Source organism: Ranitomeya imitator, chromosome 7 (genome assembly GCF_032444005.1).
Source record: "Ranitomeya imitator isolate aRanImi1 chromosome 7, aRanImi1.pri, whole genome shotgun sequence".
NCBI classification, from domain to species: Eukaryota; Metazoa; Chordata; class Amphibia; order Anura; family Dendrobatidae; genus Ranitomeya; species Ranitomeya imitator.
In genome coordinates, this window is record NC_091288.1 from 197275357 (window position 1) to 197289254 (window position 13898).

The 13898-nt window shown below is 50.3% G+C and overlaps 1 protein-coding gene across 1 annotated transcript; it reads right to left on the reverse strand.

The window, feature by feature from the left end:
* Positions 1-588: 588 nt before the first annotated feature.
* MRM2 (mitochondrial rRNA methyltransferase 2) lies at positions 589-13829 on the reverse strand. The gene is made up of 3 exons (XM_069734328.1): positions 13777-13829; positions 4356-4633; positions 589-1107 (listed from the first exon to the last, which is right to left on the reverse strand). Exons 1-3 carry the CDS (start codon positions 13818-13820, stop codon positions 671-673), a joined length of 759 nt encoding a protein of 252 aa, XP_069590429.1. The 5' UTR covers positions 13821-13829; the 3' UTR covers positions 589-670.
* Between the last annotated feature and the right edge of the window lie 69 nt (positions 13830-13898).

Genomic DNA, 13898 nt, shown 5'->3' on the forward strand with positions numbered 1-13898 from the left:
CCTCACCAACACCGGAGCTCCTGCAACCCTCAACCTACTGTCTCCTTCCCCATAATCCTTAAGAATGTAAGCACGCAAAAGCAGGGTCCTCGCCCTTCTGTATCAGTCTGTCATTGTTAGTTTGTGTACTGTAAGTGATATCTGTAACTTGTATGTAACTCCTCATGTAAAGCACCATGGAATCAATGGTGCTATATAAATAAATAATAATATAGGAAGGCTGAGAGGGAGATATATTGCAGGAGAGGGACTGTGACTGTATATAGGAAGGCTGAGAGGGAGAGATACTGTAGGAAAGGGACTGTGACTGTATATAGGAAGGCTGAGAGGGAGCTGACGTGTGCTCTCCTGTCTGCTGAGGCGCGCTCTCCTGTCTGCTGAGGCGCGCTCTCCTGTATGCTGTGGTGCGCTCTCCTGTCTGCTGTGGTGCGCTCTCCTGTCTGCTGTGGTGCGATCTTCTCAGGAGTCTATTCTGCAACAGGTGGTGGCTCAGGACTCGGACCCTCAATGATCTGCAGGTAAAATTAGGAATATGATCTCAATTACTCTTTAACTCTATGAGCTGAACAATAAAATAGATACACAACACAACTTTCAATATTTATTAAAATTTGGATCATACAGAGTCCATCTGCAGGCCTGTAATAAATAGTAGTGGCTACAGGTAGCATCAGTTTGCAGCTTTGCTATTTTTGTGTGATTTTCCCAGCAGATATATCTCGGTGGACTCCATCCTGCTGGCCTTAGGTTTCACAGTCTTTACGTTCTGAAATCTCTGCCGTAGCTTGTCTCTTATTAGGTTGCTTTCTCCTCCATCCCAGATCTTACACAAGAAGCTCCCGCCAGGCCTCAGAACCATATCGGACAAGTCCAGGAGGGACAGACACATGATGACAAGTCTCTGGTGATCCAGTTCTCTTATGCCACTTGCATTGGGGGCCATGTCACTTAAGATGACATCTGCCTGTCCAGAAGGGAGGAGCGCAGTGATTTTCTTATGGGTGGCAGGATCTGTAAGGTCACACTTAGGGAGGAAAACTGCTCCTTCCAGTGGATTTATGTGAAGAAGATCAACTCCCAGAACAAACCCGACACCGGCTGCAGGGTCTAGAGCAAAAACAGAATTAAATGAATGGAAGAGGAACAGATATACATGAAAATATATTAAAACCCCCCCATTGCAAATTAGATTTGTTGCTAAAATGTACAAACTTTGACAAGCATCGTAAGTACTTAGTAGAGCCCTTCTGGCTGTTATGATCTGCTGCAAACCTGATGCATAGCCAGATACCAGCTTCTGTAGAGTTCTTGAGGAATCTTAGCCCAGACCTCATGGACAATGACCTCCAGTTAACTAATATTCTTGGCTTTGTGTGCTGCAACCATCTTATTCAAACCCCACTAAAGATTTTCTATTTGGTTCATGTCAGGTGATAGTGTTGGCCTTAGTGGATATTGAGGTATGCTTGAGATCGCTGTTGGAAGATCCAATGACGCCAAAGCTTCATCTTCCTCACAGATGGCATGATGTCTTCTCCAAGGACTTCTTGATACTTAATTGAATCTATCTTGCCCTGTACATACAGCAGGTTTCCAGTGCCAGGGGGAGCAAAGCAGCCCCAGAACATCACTGAGCCACTACCATGCTTCACTGTAGACATCGCTGAGCGGCCACTATGCTTTACTGTAGGCATCACCGAGCCACTGTCATGCATCACTGAGCCACTACCATGCTTCACTGTAGGCATCAGTGAGCCACCACCATGCTTCATTGTAGGCATCTCCGAGCCACCGCCATGCTTCTCTGTTGACATCACTGAGCCACCACCATGTCTCACTGTAGGCATAAAGCTTTCACAACCATACCCATCCATACTTCAATATAGACATCAACCTCTCATCACTATGCTTCACCGCAGGCATCACTGAGCCACCGCCATGCTTTACTGCAGGCATCACCAAGCAACAGCCATGATTCACGGAACAGCATATGCTGTATTGAGTGTACTGGGGCCCATTTTCTTGTGCTTTTGTGAATCATTAGAGGGGTTTGTCTTTGAACTCGGGAATCGAGACCTTTAGCGTCAGTGTCTGAAACCACCTAATTTTGCTGAAGGCTTTTTGGAATCGCACTAGGGGTTGTTTTTGCCTCCTCAGAAATCTGGTGTCAGCTTCCTCCCTCAGCCATGTCCAGATAGTGTAGCTGGTGTTCCTATAACTGTGATCTTATGAACCCTGCTTCCATCTGTATCTCTGAGAACATCCAATGCCTTTGTATTTTTTCCCAATCCATTTCCTTGTCTGCGTAAGGCACTGATTTCTTCTCCTAACTTTCTGGACCAATATTTTAGGCAACCCCAGATTATTAGTGAAACTGGAGACCATTGCCCACGAGGAATGGGCTAAGATTCCTCAGGATCGCTGACAAAAGCTTGTGTTTGGCTATGCATCATGTTTGCAAGCAGAGCATAACAGCCAGCAGGGCTCAACTAAGTATTAAAAACACTTGTCATAAAGGGGTGAATAATCCTGAGACTGCAGTAGTCAGTAAAAGAGACATTTTCTGCTAAATCTGGAGGAACCACTTGTTATATTAGTTGTATTGACCTATTTCCATGGATCTTGTTTCACTGGGTTATTGCAAACTTTAGAAAGTTTGCTAATAACAATCTTGTTAATAAATTTCTTGCAATGGGAGGTGAATAATTCTGACTGTACATCACCTGCATGCCTTGTTATGCAATAACTAGCTATTGAACCCGTTCTACGCCCAGGTGGCGAGCATTTATATTGGTATATGGTCCCCATCCTGTCATGTGCTGCTCCCATCCTGGGCCCTCGTTTTAATCAGTGATGGCAACAGACACTGTGGCGGTATTGAGTCGAAAGTGGCTGCCTTGCTCCACAGACGTGTGTTATATATTCTTGGTAGCTTTGCTGACGTATTGTATAGTGTAGATATTCTTCCACATGCTCCTGGTATCTGTAACAAAATCAATAATGTGGGCGGAAATGCCACGACATTATGAGAGGGCGGGATTGTGACGCAGTAATCGGCGCCTGCGCAGTCCGCGCTGCAGTGTCTCTTCAGATGTATGTAAGTAACGTCATGAGGGCGGGATCGTGTCCACCGAGTCCCCACGGCCCCTGATTTCAGCCCATAAATGTCCCCCTGCTCCCTGAATCGGCGCCTGCGCAGTCCGTGCTTTCCGGCACCATTTTCTTGAAGACACACTGTGCAGTATCCAAGAAAATGGCGCCAGAAAGCGCGGACTGCGCAGGCGCCGATTCCGGGAGCAGGGCGACATTCATGCCCTGGAATCAGGGGGCCTAAGTAAGTAATTGCTGTGGCATGAACTGCCACAACGTCATGAGGGCGGGATCGAGTCCACCGTGTCCCCACGCCCCCTGATTCCGGCTCATAAATGTCCCCCTGCTCCCGGAATCGGCGCATGCGCAGTCCGCGCTTTCCGGCGCCATTTCGTGAAGACACAGTGTAGTATATATTCATGAAAATGGCGCCGGAAAGCGCGGACTGCGCAGGCGCCGATTCCGGGAGCAGGGGGACATTCATACGCCGGAATCGGGGGGCGTAAGTAATTGCTGTGGCATGATCTGCTGCAATGTCATGATGGCGGGATCGTTTCCACCGTGTCCCCACGTCCCCTGATTCTGGAAGCAGGGGGACATTTATGGGCCGGAATCAGGGGGCGTGGGGACAGTGGGGGTGGAAACTAAGTGATATGGGCGGGATTGTGACACAGATTTCGGCGACAGCGCAGTCTGCGTTTTCCGGCGCCATTTTTTCTTGACTACGGACACTGTGTCTATAATCTAATGCTTGGAGCGTCGCGCTTGCGCAGTCTATAAAGGCTTCGGACAGAGTGACGCTCCTACCGTTATAGTATAGATGAACATATATTAATGAACTAAACTGTTTTCAGTAACAGCGCCATTCATGTCCGCTGGCCAACTCTAGTATTGCAGCTCAGCCCCATTCATGTGAATGAGATTGAGTTGTAATCAGACACTATAGAGGCTCAACGCTATTTTTGGAAAGGAATATATATAAAAAAGAACCCTTTCTCCAATACCATACACCAGAAACCCTTGTCTTCAAGCCTCAGTATTACTTTAGGGAATTACCCAATAAGCAATTCCCCTGTTGGCATCACCATTGGTGCAGTACAAAAAAAAGAGACTGCTGCGCTGCCCGTGATCGGAGCCTGTGGGCACCTGTGGGCAATGGTCGGCAATTATTAGATCAGTTTCCATAATAAAATTATACTGGGAAATACCTGGTTAAACGATCCCCTAATACAATATTAAAAAGTGGGAAAGTAATATGTTCTTACCTTTTCCCAAGGAATTTACTTTGTCCACCAGCACCTGACTCCAGGCCCCTGGGGCCGCACCGCAATCTACAACGTGATGCCCCGGCTCCAGGATTTTCTGCTGCTTGTCCATCTCCAGCAGCTTGAAGGCGCTGCGACAACGGTAATTTTGGGCATGTGCTGCCTTTACATAGGGATCCCTCCGCTGCCTGGCAAGCCATATCTGCTCTGCCCCCGTCTTGGCCTTCCGCATCCCTGGAGAGATGTGCAGGCTGCGGCACTGCGGTATCCGCCAAAGGCTGGAAAATATAATGTACCGTATGTGATAAGATTGCAGATTGCCAAAGTGCCCTAATGCCAGTCACCGCCAAAGCGTGCCATGATAGAATAAGCCTCGTATTGACGCCTATTAACGAGACAGACAAAGTGCCCAAAAAAAGTGACAGTCAAAATTTAGCACTTCCTTTGACATGGAAAAAAAAACATTTTTCTTTTACATATTAGGAATTCTCTTTAGCTCCATTCATTTATTTTCAGACCTTGAATTGCAGTTTGCAGCCTGACTGCAGTTTGATTGTTTTTCTTGTGGGAGTGTTTCTCCCAGTAATATAGGCTGTATGTAAGATCTGTAAGTATCCAAGACGTGGGAGTGTTTCTCACAGTAATATAGGCTGTATGTAAGATCTGTAAGTATCCAAGACGTCGGAGTGTTTCTCACAGTAATATAGGCTGTATGTAAGATCTGTAAGTATCCACGACGTTGCGTTCTCCATTGGCTCATGTCAGCACTGCTTCTATCCTGCACTTATTAACTCTCCATGTGCTAGCCTTCTCTATAGCATGTTTTCTGTGCCCTCCCTAAGATACCCCTCCATAATGCTATCTCTGATGCTACATTCACACATCCATGTGTTACCATCCGAGAAATGGACCGATTTGTTTGTCAGGCGTCATCCTTGTTGCTTTTGTTTTTAATTGTCTGAACTTTCATTTATCCATTGAATGTTAACAATGACTCAAAAACAGATGAAGCTTTGAGGGAACTCAGAAATACAAAGTCTGTCTTCCTCCTTCCATCCGGGTCTCACGGACCCCCATGGATTTTAATGTCCGAGTCTGATCCACAACACAGATGACAATAGGACCGGATCTGCAGACACGGACCAGTTTTTAAAACTGATGTGAGTTTTGATCAAGTAAACTTTATGGGTCAATGTGCTGCTCGAGAAACAAACAAACCGCACCAGGACATGGCACAGGGATGTGTCAGTGTAGCCTAGGGTCTCATTCACACGTCAGTTTTTCTCATGTACAAGAAAAATGGACCGATTACTTTGATCAGTGGTTGATCAGAGTTTGGTCCTATCGTCATCCGTGGAGAAAAAAAAAAGTTTATCCACCTTCTCCTATATGAAAGTCTGTGAAAATCAGACCACATTTGGACAGCAGAGTGCAGTCACATTTTTTCATGGACATTTATACTTGCATTGGCAATTTTGATCCAACCCTCGGATCAAAATTGGACATGTCTTACCGTTTTTCCCAAAATCACAGACACGTGAGTGAACCAACAGAATAACATAGGTACGAATGCTATCCGTGAAAACCACAGACAGCATTCGATCATGAAATCAGACGTCTGAATGAGGCCTAACACTGAGAGAAGGGATGAGGGCGCAGAGAGCCATGAGGAGGGCGAGCAAAGCCATGAAATGGAGGAGCAGAGAGCTGTACGGAGGGCGAGCAAAGCCATGAAATGGAGGAGCAGAGAGCTGTACGGAGGGCGAGCAGAGAGCAGTAAGGATGAGGAGCAGAGAGCCATGAGGAGGGCGAGCAGAGCCATGAAATGGAGGCGCAGAGAGCTGTAAGGAGGGAGAGCAGAGAGCCGTAAGGAGGGCGAGCAGAGCCATGAAATGGAGGAGCAGAGAGCCATAAGGAGGGAGAGCAGAGAGCCGTAAGGAGGGCGAGCAGAGCCATGAAATGGAGGAGCAGAGAGCCGTAAGGAGGGGGAGCAGAGAGCCGTAAGGAGGAGGAACAGAGAGCCGTAAGGATGAGGAGCAGAGAGCCGTAAGGAGGGAGAGCAGAGAGCCGTAAGGAGGAGGAACAGAGAGCCGTAAGGATGAGGAGCAGAGAGCCGTAAGGAGGAGGAACAGAGAGCCGTAAGGATGAGGAGCAGAGAGCCGTAAGGAGGGCGAGCAGAGAGCCGTAAGGATGAGGAACAGAGAGCCGTAAGGAGGGGGAGCAGAGAGCCGTAAGGATGAGGAGCAGAGAGCCGTAAGGAGGGCGAGCAGAGAGCCGTAAGGATGAGGAGCAGAGAGCCATAAGGAGGGGGAGCAGAGAGCCCTAAGGAGGGCGAGCAGAGAGCCCTAAGGAGGGCGAGCAGAGAGCCATAAGGAGGGGGAGCAGAGAGCCGTAAGGAGGGGGAGCAGAGAGCCGTAAGGATGAGGAGCAGAGAGCCGTAAGGATGAGGAGCAGAGAGCCGTAAGGATGAGGAGCAGAGAGCCGTAAGAATGAGGAGCAGAGAGCCGTAAGAAGGGGGAGCAGAGAGCCGTAAGGATGAGGAGCAGAGATCCGTAAGAAGGGCGAGCAGAGAGCCGTAAGGAGGGGGAGCAGAGAGCCGTAAGAAGGGCGAGCAGAGAGCCGTAAGGATGAGGAGCAGAGAGCCGTAAGGATGAGGAGCAGAGAGCCGTAAGGATGAAGAGAGCCGTAAGGATGAGGAGCAGAGAGCCGTAAGGATGAGGAGCAGAGAGCCGTAAGGATGAGGAGCAGAGAGCCGTAAGGATGAGGAGCAGAGAGCCGTAAGGATGAGGAGCAGAGAGCCGTAAGGATGAGGAGCAGAGAGCCGTAAGGATGAGGAGCAGAGAGCCGTAAGGATGAGGAGCAGAGATCCGTAAGAAGGGCGAGCAGAGAGCCGTAAGGAGGGGGAGCAGAGAGCCGTAAGGATGAGGAGCAGAGATCCGTAAGAAGGGCAAGCAGAGAGCCGTAAGAAGGGGGAGCAGAGAGCCGTAAGGATGAGGAGCAGAGATCCATAAGAAGGGCGAGCAGAGAGCCGTAAGGAGGAGGAGCAGAGAGCCGTAAGGAGGGGGAGCAGAGAGCCGTAAGGAGGAGGAGCAGAGAGCCGTAATGAGGGGGAGCAGAGAGCCGTAAGGAGGAGGAGCAGAGAGCCGTAAGAGGGGGAGCAGAGAGCCGTAAGGAGGGGGAGCAGAGAGCCGTAAGGAGGGGGAGCAGAGAGCCGTAAGGAGGGGGAGCAGAGAGCCGTAAGGAGGGGGAGCAGAGAGCCGTAAGGAGGGGGAGCAGAGAGCCGTAAGGAGGGGGAGCAGAGAGCCGTAAGGAGGGGGAGCAGAGAGCCCTAAGGAGGGAGAGGAGAGAGACGTAAGGAGGGGGAGCAGAGAGCCGTAAGGAGGGGGAGCAGAGAGCCGTAAGGATGAGGAGCAGAGAGCCGTAAGGATGAGGAGCAGAGAGCCGTAAGGAGGGGGAGCAGAGAGCCGTAAGGAGGGGGAGCAGAGAGCCGTAAGGAGGGGGAGCAGAGAGCCCTAAGGAGGGGGAGGAGAGAGCCGTAAGGAAGGGGAGCAGAGAGCCGTAAGGAGGGGGAGCAGAGAGCCGTAAGGCGGGGGAGCAGAGAGCCGTAAGGCGGGGGAGCAGAGAGCCGTAAGGAGGGGGAGCAGAGAGCCCTAAGGAGGGGGAGGAGACAGCCGTAAGGAAGGGGAGCAGAGAGCCGTAAGGAGGGGGAGCAGAGAGCCGTAAGGAGGGGGAGCAGAGAGCCGTAAGGAGGGGGAGCAGAGAGCCGTAAGGAAGGGGAGCAGAGAGCCGTAAGGAGGGGGAGCAGAGAGCCGTAAGGAGGGGGAGCAGAGAGCCGTAAGGAGGGGGAGCAGAGAGCCGTAAGGAGGGGGAGCAGAGAGCCGTAAGGAGGGGAAGCATAGAGCCGTAAGGAGGGGGAGCAGAGAGCCGTAAGGAGGGGGAGCAGAGAGCCGTAAGGAGGGGGAGCAGAGAGCCGTAAGGAGGGGGAGCAGAGAGCCGTAAGGAGGGGGATCAGAGAGCCGTAAGGAGGGGGAGCAGAGAGCCGTAAGGAGGGGGAGCAGAGAGCCGTAAGGAGGGGGAGCAGAGAGCCGTAAGGAGGGGGAGCAGAGAGCCGTAAGGAGGGGGATCAGAGAGCCGTAAGGAGGGGGAGCAGAGAGCCGTAAGGAGGGGGAGCAGAGAGCCGTAAGGAGGGGGAGCAGAGAGCCGTAAGGAGGGGGAGCAGAGAGCCGTAAGGAAGGGGAGCAGAGAGCCCTAAGGAGGGGGAGGAGAGAGCCGTAAGGAGGGGGAGCAGAGAGCCGTAAGGAGGGCGAGCAGAGAGCCGTAAGGAGGGGGAGCAGAGAGCCGTAAGGAGGGGGAGCAGAGAGCCGTACGGAGGGCGAGCAGAGAGCAGTAAGGAGGGCAAGAAGAACCGTAGGGAGGGGGAGCGCTGACAGATTTGGATCAGAGAAGTTCTAGCAGTGAGGGCCTAGATCTGAGACTCGGCACTACGGCTGCACAGCTGAACATCGGGGTAGTCATGAGACGAGGACTTCCAGAGGAGAAAAATCGAGAATTATTCTTTTTCCCACTGGGACAGTTCCCCATAAAAACATTATTGCACATTTATGGCGGCTTTAAATCGCAGGTAATCCAGGCGCCGGCAGCTCTTTACGTGCTGACGAACGGCCTCCGAGGCCCCATTGTGGCTGTCAGATCAGTCTGCGCTCACAAATATTTCATCTTATGCCATGAATATTCTCCAATATTTGCAGGAGATTTACAAACACAATTAGACCAGTTTTTTTTTTTTTTTTTTTTAAACAAGCATAGCAGGCACCATAACTTGTTAACTGACGAACAATCGTCTGAAAAAAAATAAAGCGGAAATTCGGTGTAAACAGTGCGCAGACTTTCAGCCCGATGCTTTACGATACAGGTTTGCCCAACTTTACTGGTTTCCTCTCCCCAATCCCGAATGATCTCAGCAGCTGGAAAGAACCGTAAAGTCAGTAAAATTAGTAACGAGATATTACCAATTTTACCAGCTGCTCCCAGCAGGGGGCAGCGCGATATTGCTGCAAAGTGAAAGAGAATGGATGGGAACACACGGAGAGGAGCATAAACAGCTGCAGCAACAGCGCTGGTAGTGTGGACTCAGCGACAAAGACCTGGGATCGGTCAAAACGTCCTTTTGTTTGTCTGTTCCCTGTCCGTATCTCACACCCCACGTGTGTTCTAGCACTGTAAAAATAAAAATATTGCAACTTTCACCATTGACAGGGTGATGGACTCCTTTCTCTTGTGCTTGCCATGTCTGTACACCTATGACGCCTGGCGTGTATCTACGCCTGGGCTTTATAGAACGGCAATTTTACAAAAGATTGCCAAATTACAGTGTACTGTCCGGGGTATCAGGGATTCCACTAATAAAAAATGTAATGAAACAATGACAACGTCAATGATAACATCAGAGACAATTTTAGTCGACAACCCCCAGAGCCCTTCCTCCCGACTTCCCAGCCCTCCACCTCCAAAACCAACTTCTCCACTATTACAGAAGATCGACTCTCCACTCTACTCTCAAGATCACATCTCACCACCTGTGCACTTGACCCGATCCCATCCCACTTCATCCCAAACCTCACCACAGTCTTCATCCCAACTCTAACCCATCTCTTCAACCTATCACTAACAACTGGTGTTTTCCCCTCAAGCTTTAAACATGCCTCCATCACACCTATCCTCAAAAAGCCCTCTCTTGACCCATCCTCTGTATCTAGCTATCGCCCTATATCACTTCTCCCTTATGCTTCCAAACTACTGGAACAACACGTCCATCTTGAACTGTTCTCCCATCTATCTTCCTGCTCCTTCTTCGATCGCTTACAATCTGGCTTCCGGTCACATCACTCCACTGAAACTGCCCTAACTAAGGTCACCAATAACCTATTAACCGCCAAGAGCAAGCGACACTACTCTGTCCTCCTCCTCCTGGACCTGTCCTCTGCCTCTGACACAGTGGACCATTCCCTATTACTACAGATGACCCTCTCATCCCTTGGCATCACAGACTTGGCCCTATCCTGGATCTCATCATACCTAGCAGACCGGACATTCAGCGTCTCCCACTCACACACCACCTCCTCACCTCGACCCCTATCTGTCGGAGTCCCGCAAGGTTCAGTCCTAGGGCCCCTGCTCTTCTCCATTTACACTTTTGGCCTGGGACAGCTCATAGAATCTCATGGTTCTCAGTATCATCTCTATGCTGATGACACAGATCTACATCTCTGGACCAGATATCACCTTCCTACTAACCAGAATCCCTCAATGTCTGTCCACTATTTCATCCTTCCTCTCCGCTAGATTTCTAAACCTTAACGTGGACAAAACAGAATTCATCATCTTTCCCCCATCTCACGCGACCCCCCAACAAAGCTATCCATTGCAGTAAATGGCTGCCCACTCTCCCCAGTCCCACAAGCTCGCTGCCTCGGGGTAATCCTTGACACTGATCTCTCCTTCAAATCTCATATCCAAGCCCTTTCCACTTCCTGCCGACTTCAACTCAAAAATATTTCACGGATCCGTACGTTCCTAAACCCAGAATCTGCAAAAACCCTAGTCCATGCCCTCATCAATTCCCGCCTGGACTACTGTAACCTCCTGCTCTGTGGCCTCCCCTCTAACACTCTTGCACCCCTCCAATCTATTCTAAACTCTGCTGCCCGACTAACCCACCTGTCCCCCCGCTATTCCCCGGCCTCTCCCCTCTGTCAATCCCTTCACTGGCTCCCCATTACCCAGAGACTCCAGTAAAAAAGCCTAACCATGACATACAAAGCCATCTACAACCTGTCTCCTCCATACATCTGTGACCTCGTCTCCCGGTACTTACCTACACGCAACCTCCGATTCTCACAAGATCTCCTTCTTTACTCCCCTCTTATCTCCTCTTCCCACAATCGTATACAAGATTTCTCTTGCGCATCCCCCCTACTCTGGAACCCTCTACCCCAACACATCAGACTCTCGCCTACCATGGAAACCTTCAAAAAGAACCTGAAGACCCACCTCTTCCGACAAGCCTACAACCTGCAGTGACCACCGATCGACCAAACCGCTGCAGGACCAGCTCTACCCTCACCCATCCCTTGTAGATTGTGAGCCCTCGCGGGCAGGGTCCTCTCTCCTCCTGTACCAGTTGTGACTTGTATTGTTCAACATTATTGTACTTGTTTTTATTATGTATACCCCTCCTCACATGTAAAGCACCATGGAATAAATGGTGCTATAATAATAAATAATAATAATGACAACAATGAAAAAAAATATATATATATATATGTTCCTATCCTTTTCCCAAAATGTTACTGAAATCTAAAAAAAATGACCTAAAGAAAACAATTTAATATCACTTCGGGCATCAATGTCCAGACTAATAAAATAATATATGTATCCCATAGAGTTAACACCAAAACAGAAAAAAATGGCAGAATCAGTGGGTTTTTGGGGCCCTTCATCTCCCCAAAAATGGAGTTAAAAAAAAAGATCAGGATGTCGTATGGGAACCAAAATGGTATAAAATAAATTTAAAAAATTACTGCACATCATTACCCCTGATACAGTGTGGCACTCACAGCATATCATTACGCTGGGCAGTGTGGCACTCACCGCACATTACCCTGGGCAGTGTGGCACTCACTGAACATCATAACCCTGGGCAGTGTGGCACTCACCAAACATCATTACCCCTGGGCAGTGTGGCACTCACCTAACATCATTACCCCTGGGCAGTGTGGCACTCACCGAACATCATTAGCCCTGGTACAGTGTGGAACTCACAGCACATCTTTACCCTGGGCAGTGTGGCACTCACCGAACATCATTACCCCTGGGCAGTGTGGCACTCGCTGAACATCATTACCCTGGGCAGTGTGGCACTCACCGAACATCATTACCCCTGGGCAGTGTGGCACTCACCGAACATCACTAGCCCTGGTACAGTGTGGCACTCACAGCACATCTTTACCCTGGGCAGTGTGGCACTCACCAAACATTACCCTGGGCAGTGTGGCACTCACCGAACATCATTACTCCTGGGCAGTGTGGCCCTCACCGTACATCATTAGTCCTGGGCACAGTGTGGCAGTCACCGTACATCATTAACCCTGGGCACACTGTGGCACTCACACCGTACATCATTAGCCCTGGGCACACTGTGGCACTCACCGTACATCATTAGCCCTGGGCACACTGTGGCACTCACCGCACATCATTAGCCCTGGGCACAGTGTGGCACTCACTGTACATCATTATCCCTGGGCACAGTGTGGCACTCACCGTACATCATTAGCCCTGGGAACACTGTGGCACTCACCGTACATCATCAGCCCTGGGCACAGTGTGGCACTCACCGTACATCATTAGCCCTGGGCACAGTGTGGCACTCACCGTACATCATTACCCTGGGCACAGTGTGGCACTCACCGTACATCATTACCCTGGGCACACTGTGGAACACCATACGTCATTAGCCCTGGGCACACTGTGGCACTCACCGTACGTCATTAGCCCTGGGCACAGTGTGGCACTCACCGTACATCATTAGCCCTGGACACAGTGTAGCACTCACCGTACATCATTAGCCCTGGACACAGTGTGGCACTCACCGTACATCATTACCCTGGGCACACTGTGGCACTCACTGTACATCATTACCCTAGGCACAGTGTGGCACTCACCGCACATCATTAGCCCTGGGCACACTGTGACACTCACCGTACATCATTACCCTAGGCCCAGTGTGGCATTCACTGTACATCATTAGCCCTGGGCACACTGTGGCACTCACCGTACATCATTAGCCCTGGGCACAGTGTGGCACTCACCGTACATCATTAGCCCTGGACACAGTGAGGCACTCACCGTACATCATTAGCCCTGAGCACACTGTGGCACTCACCGTACATCATTACCCTGGGCACACTGTGGCACTCACCGTACATCATTAGCCCTGGGCACAGTGTGGCACTCACCATACATCATTAGCCCTGGGCACAGTGTGGCACTCACCGTACATCATTAGCCCTGAGCACAGTGTGGCACTCACCGTACATCATTACCCTGGGCACACTGTGGCACTCACCGTACATCATTAGCCCTGGCACAGTGTGGCACTCGCTTTTAACACTAGGAGGGCAATGTCTGGCACTCTGGGTTTTGCAGTCGTTCTGTATGGATGGTCACGGTATGGACGGCCCTTTGTGGGCATTGTGTGTACCATCTGTGCATTAAACGCACCCATGTTACTACTGGCACGTTACGGTCAGTGTGAATGCTCCTTATCTGGAGACTAATGGTGGTACTAGGACACTGTGTTACGTGCCTGAGAAACTCCCACAGCTCTGTGTCCGTCTAGCAACACCCAGCTCCTTATACTCACCGGGCCGCCGCCGCCGCCGCCGCCATATTAACTACCCAATACATTCTACAGGGCCAAACGTTAGCTGAAGCCGCGTCCGCCATATTTGTAAAGGGAAACGAAAACAGTTAAAAACACACTAA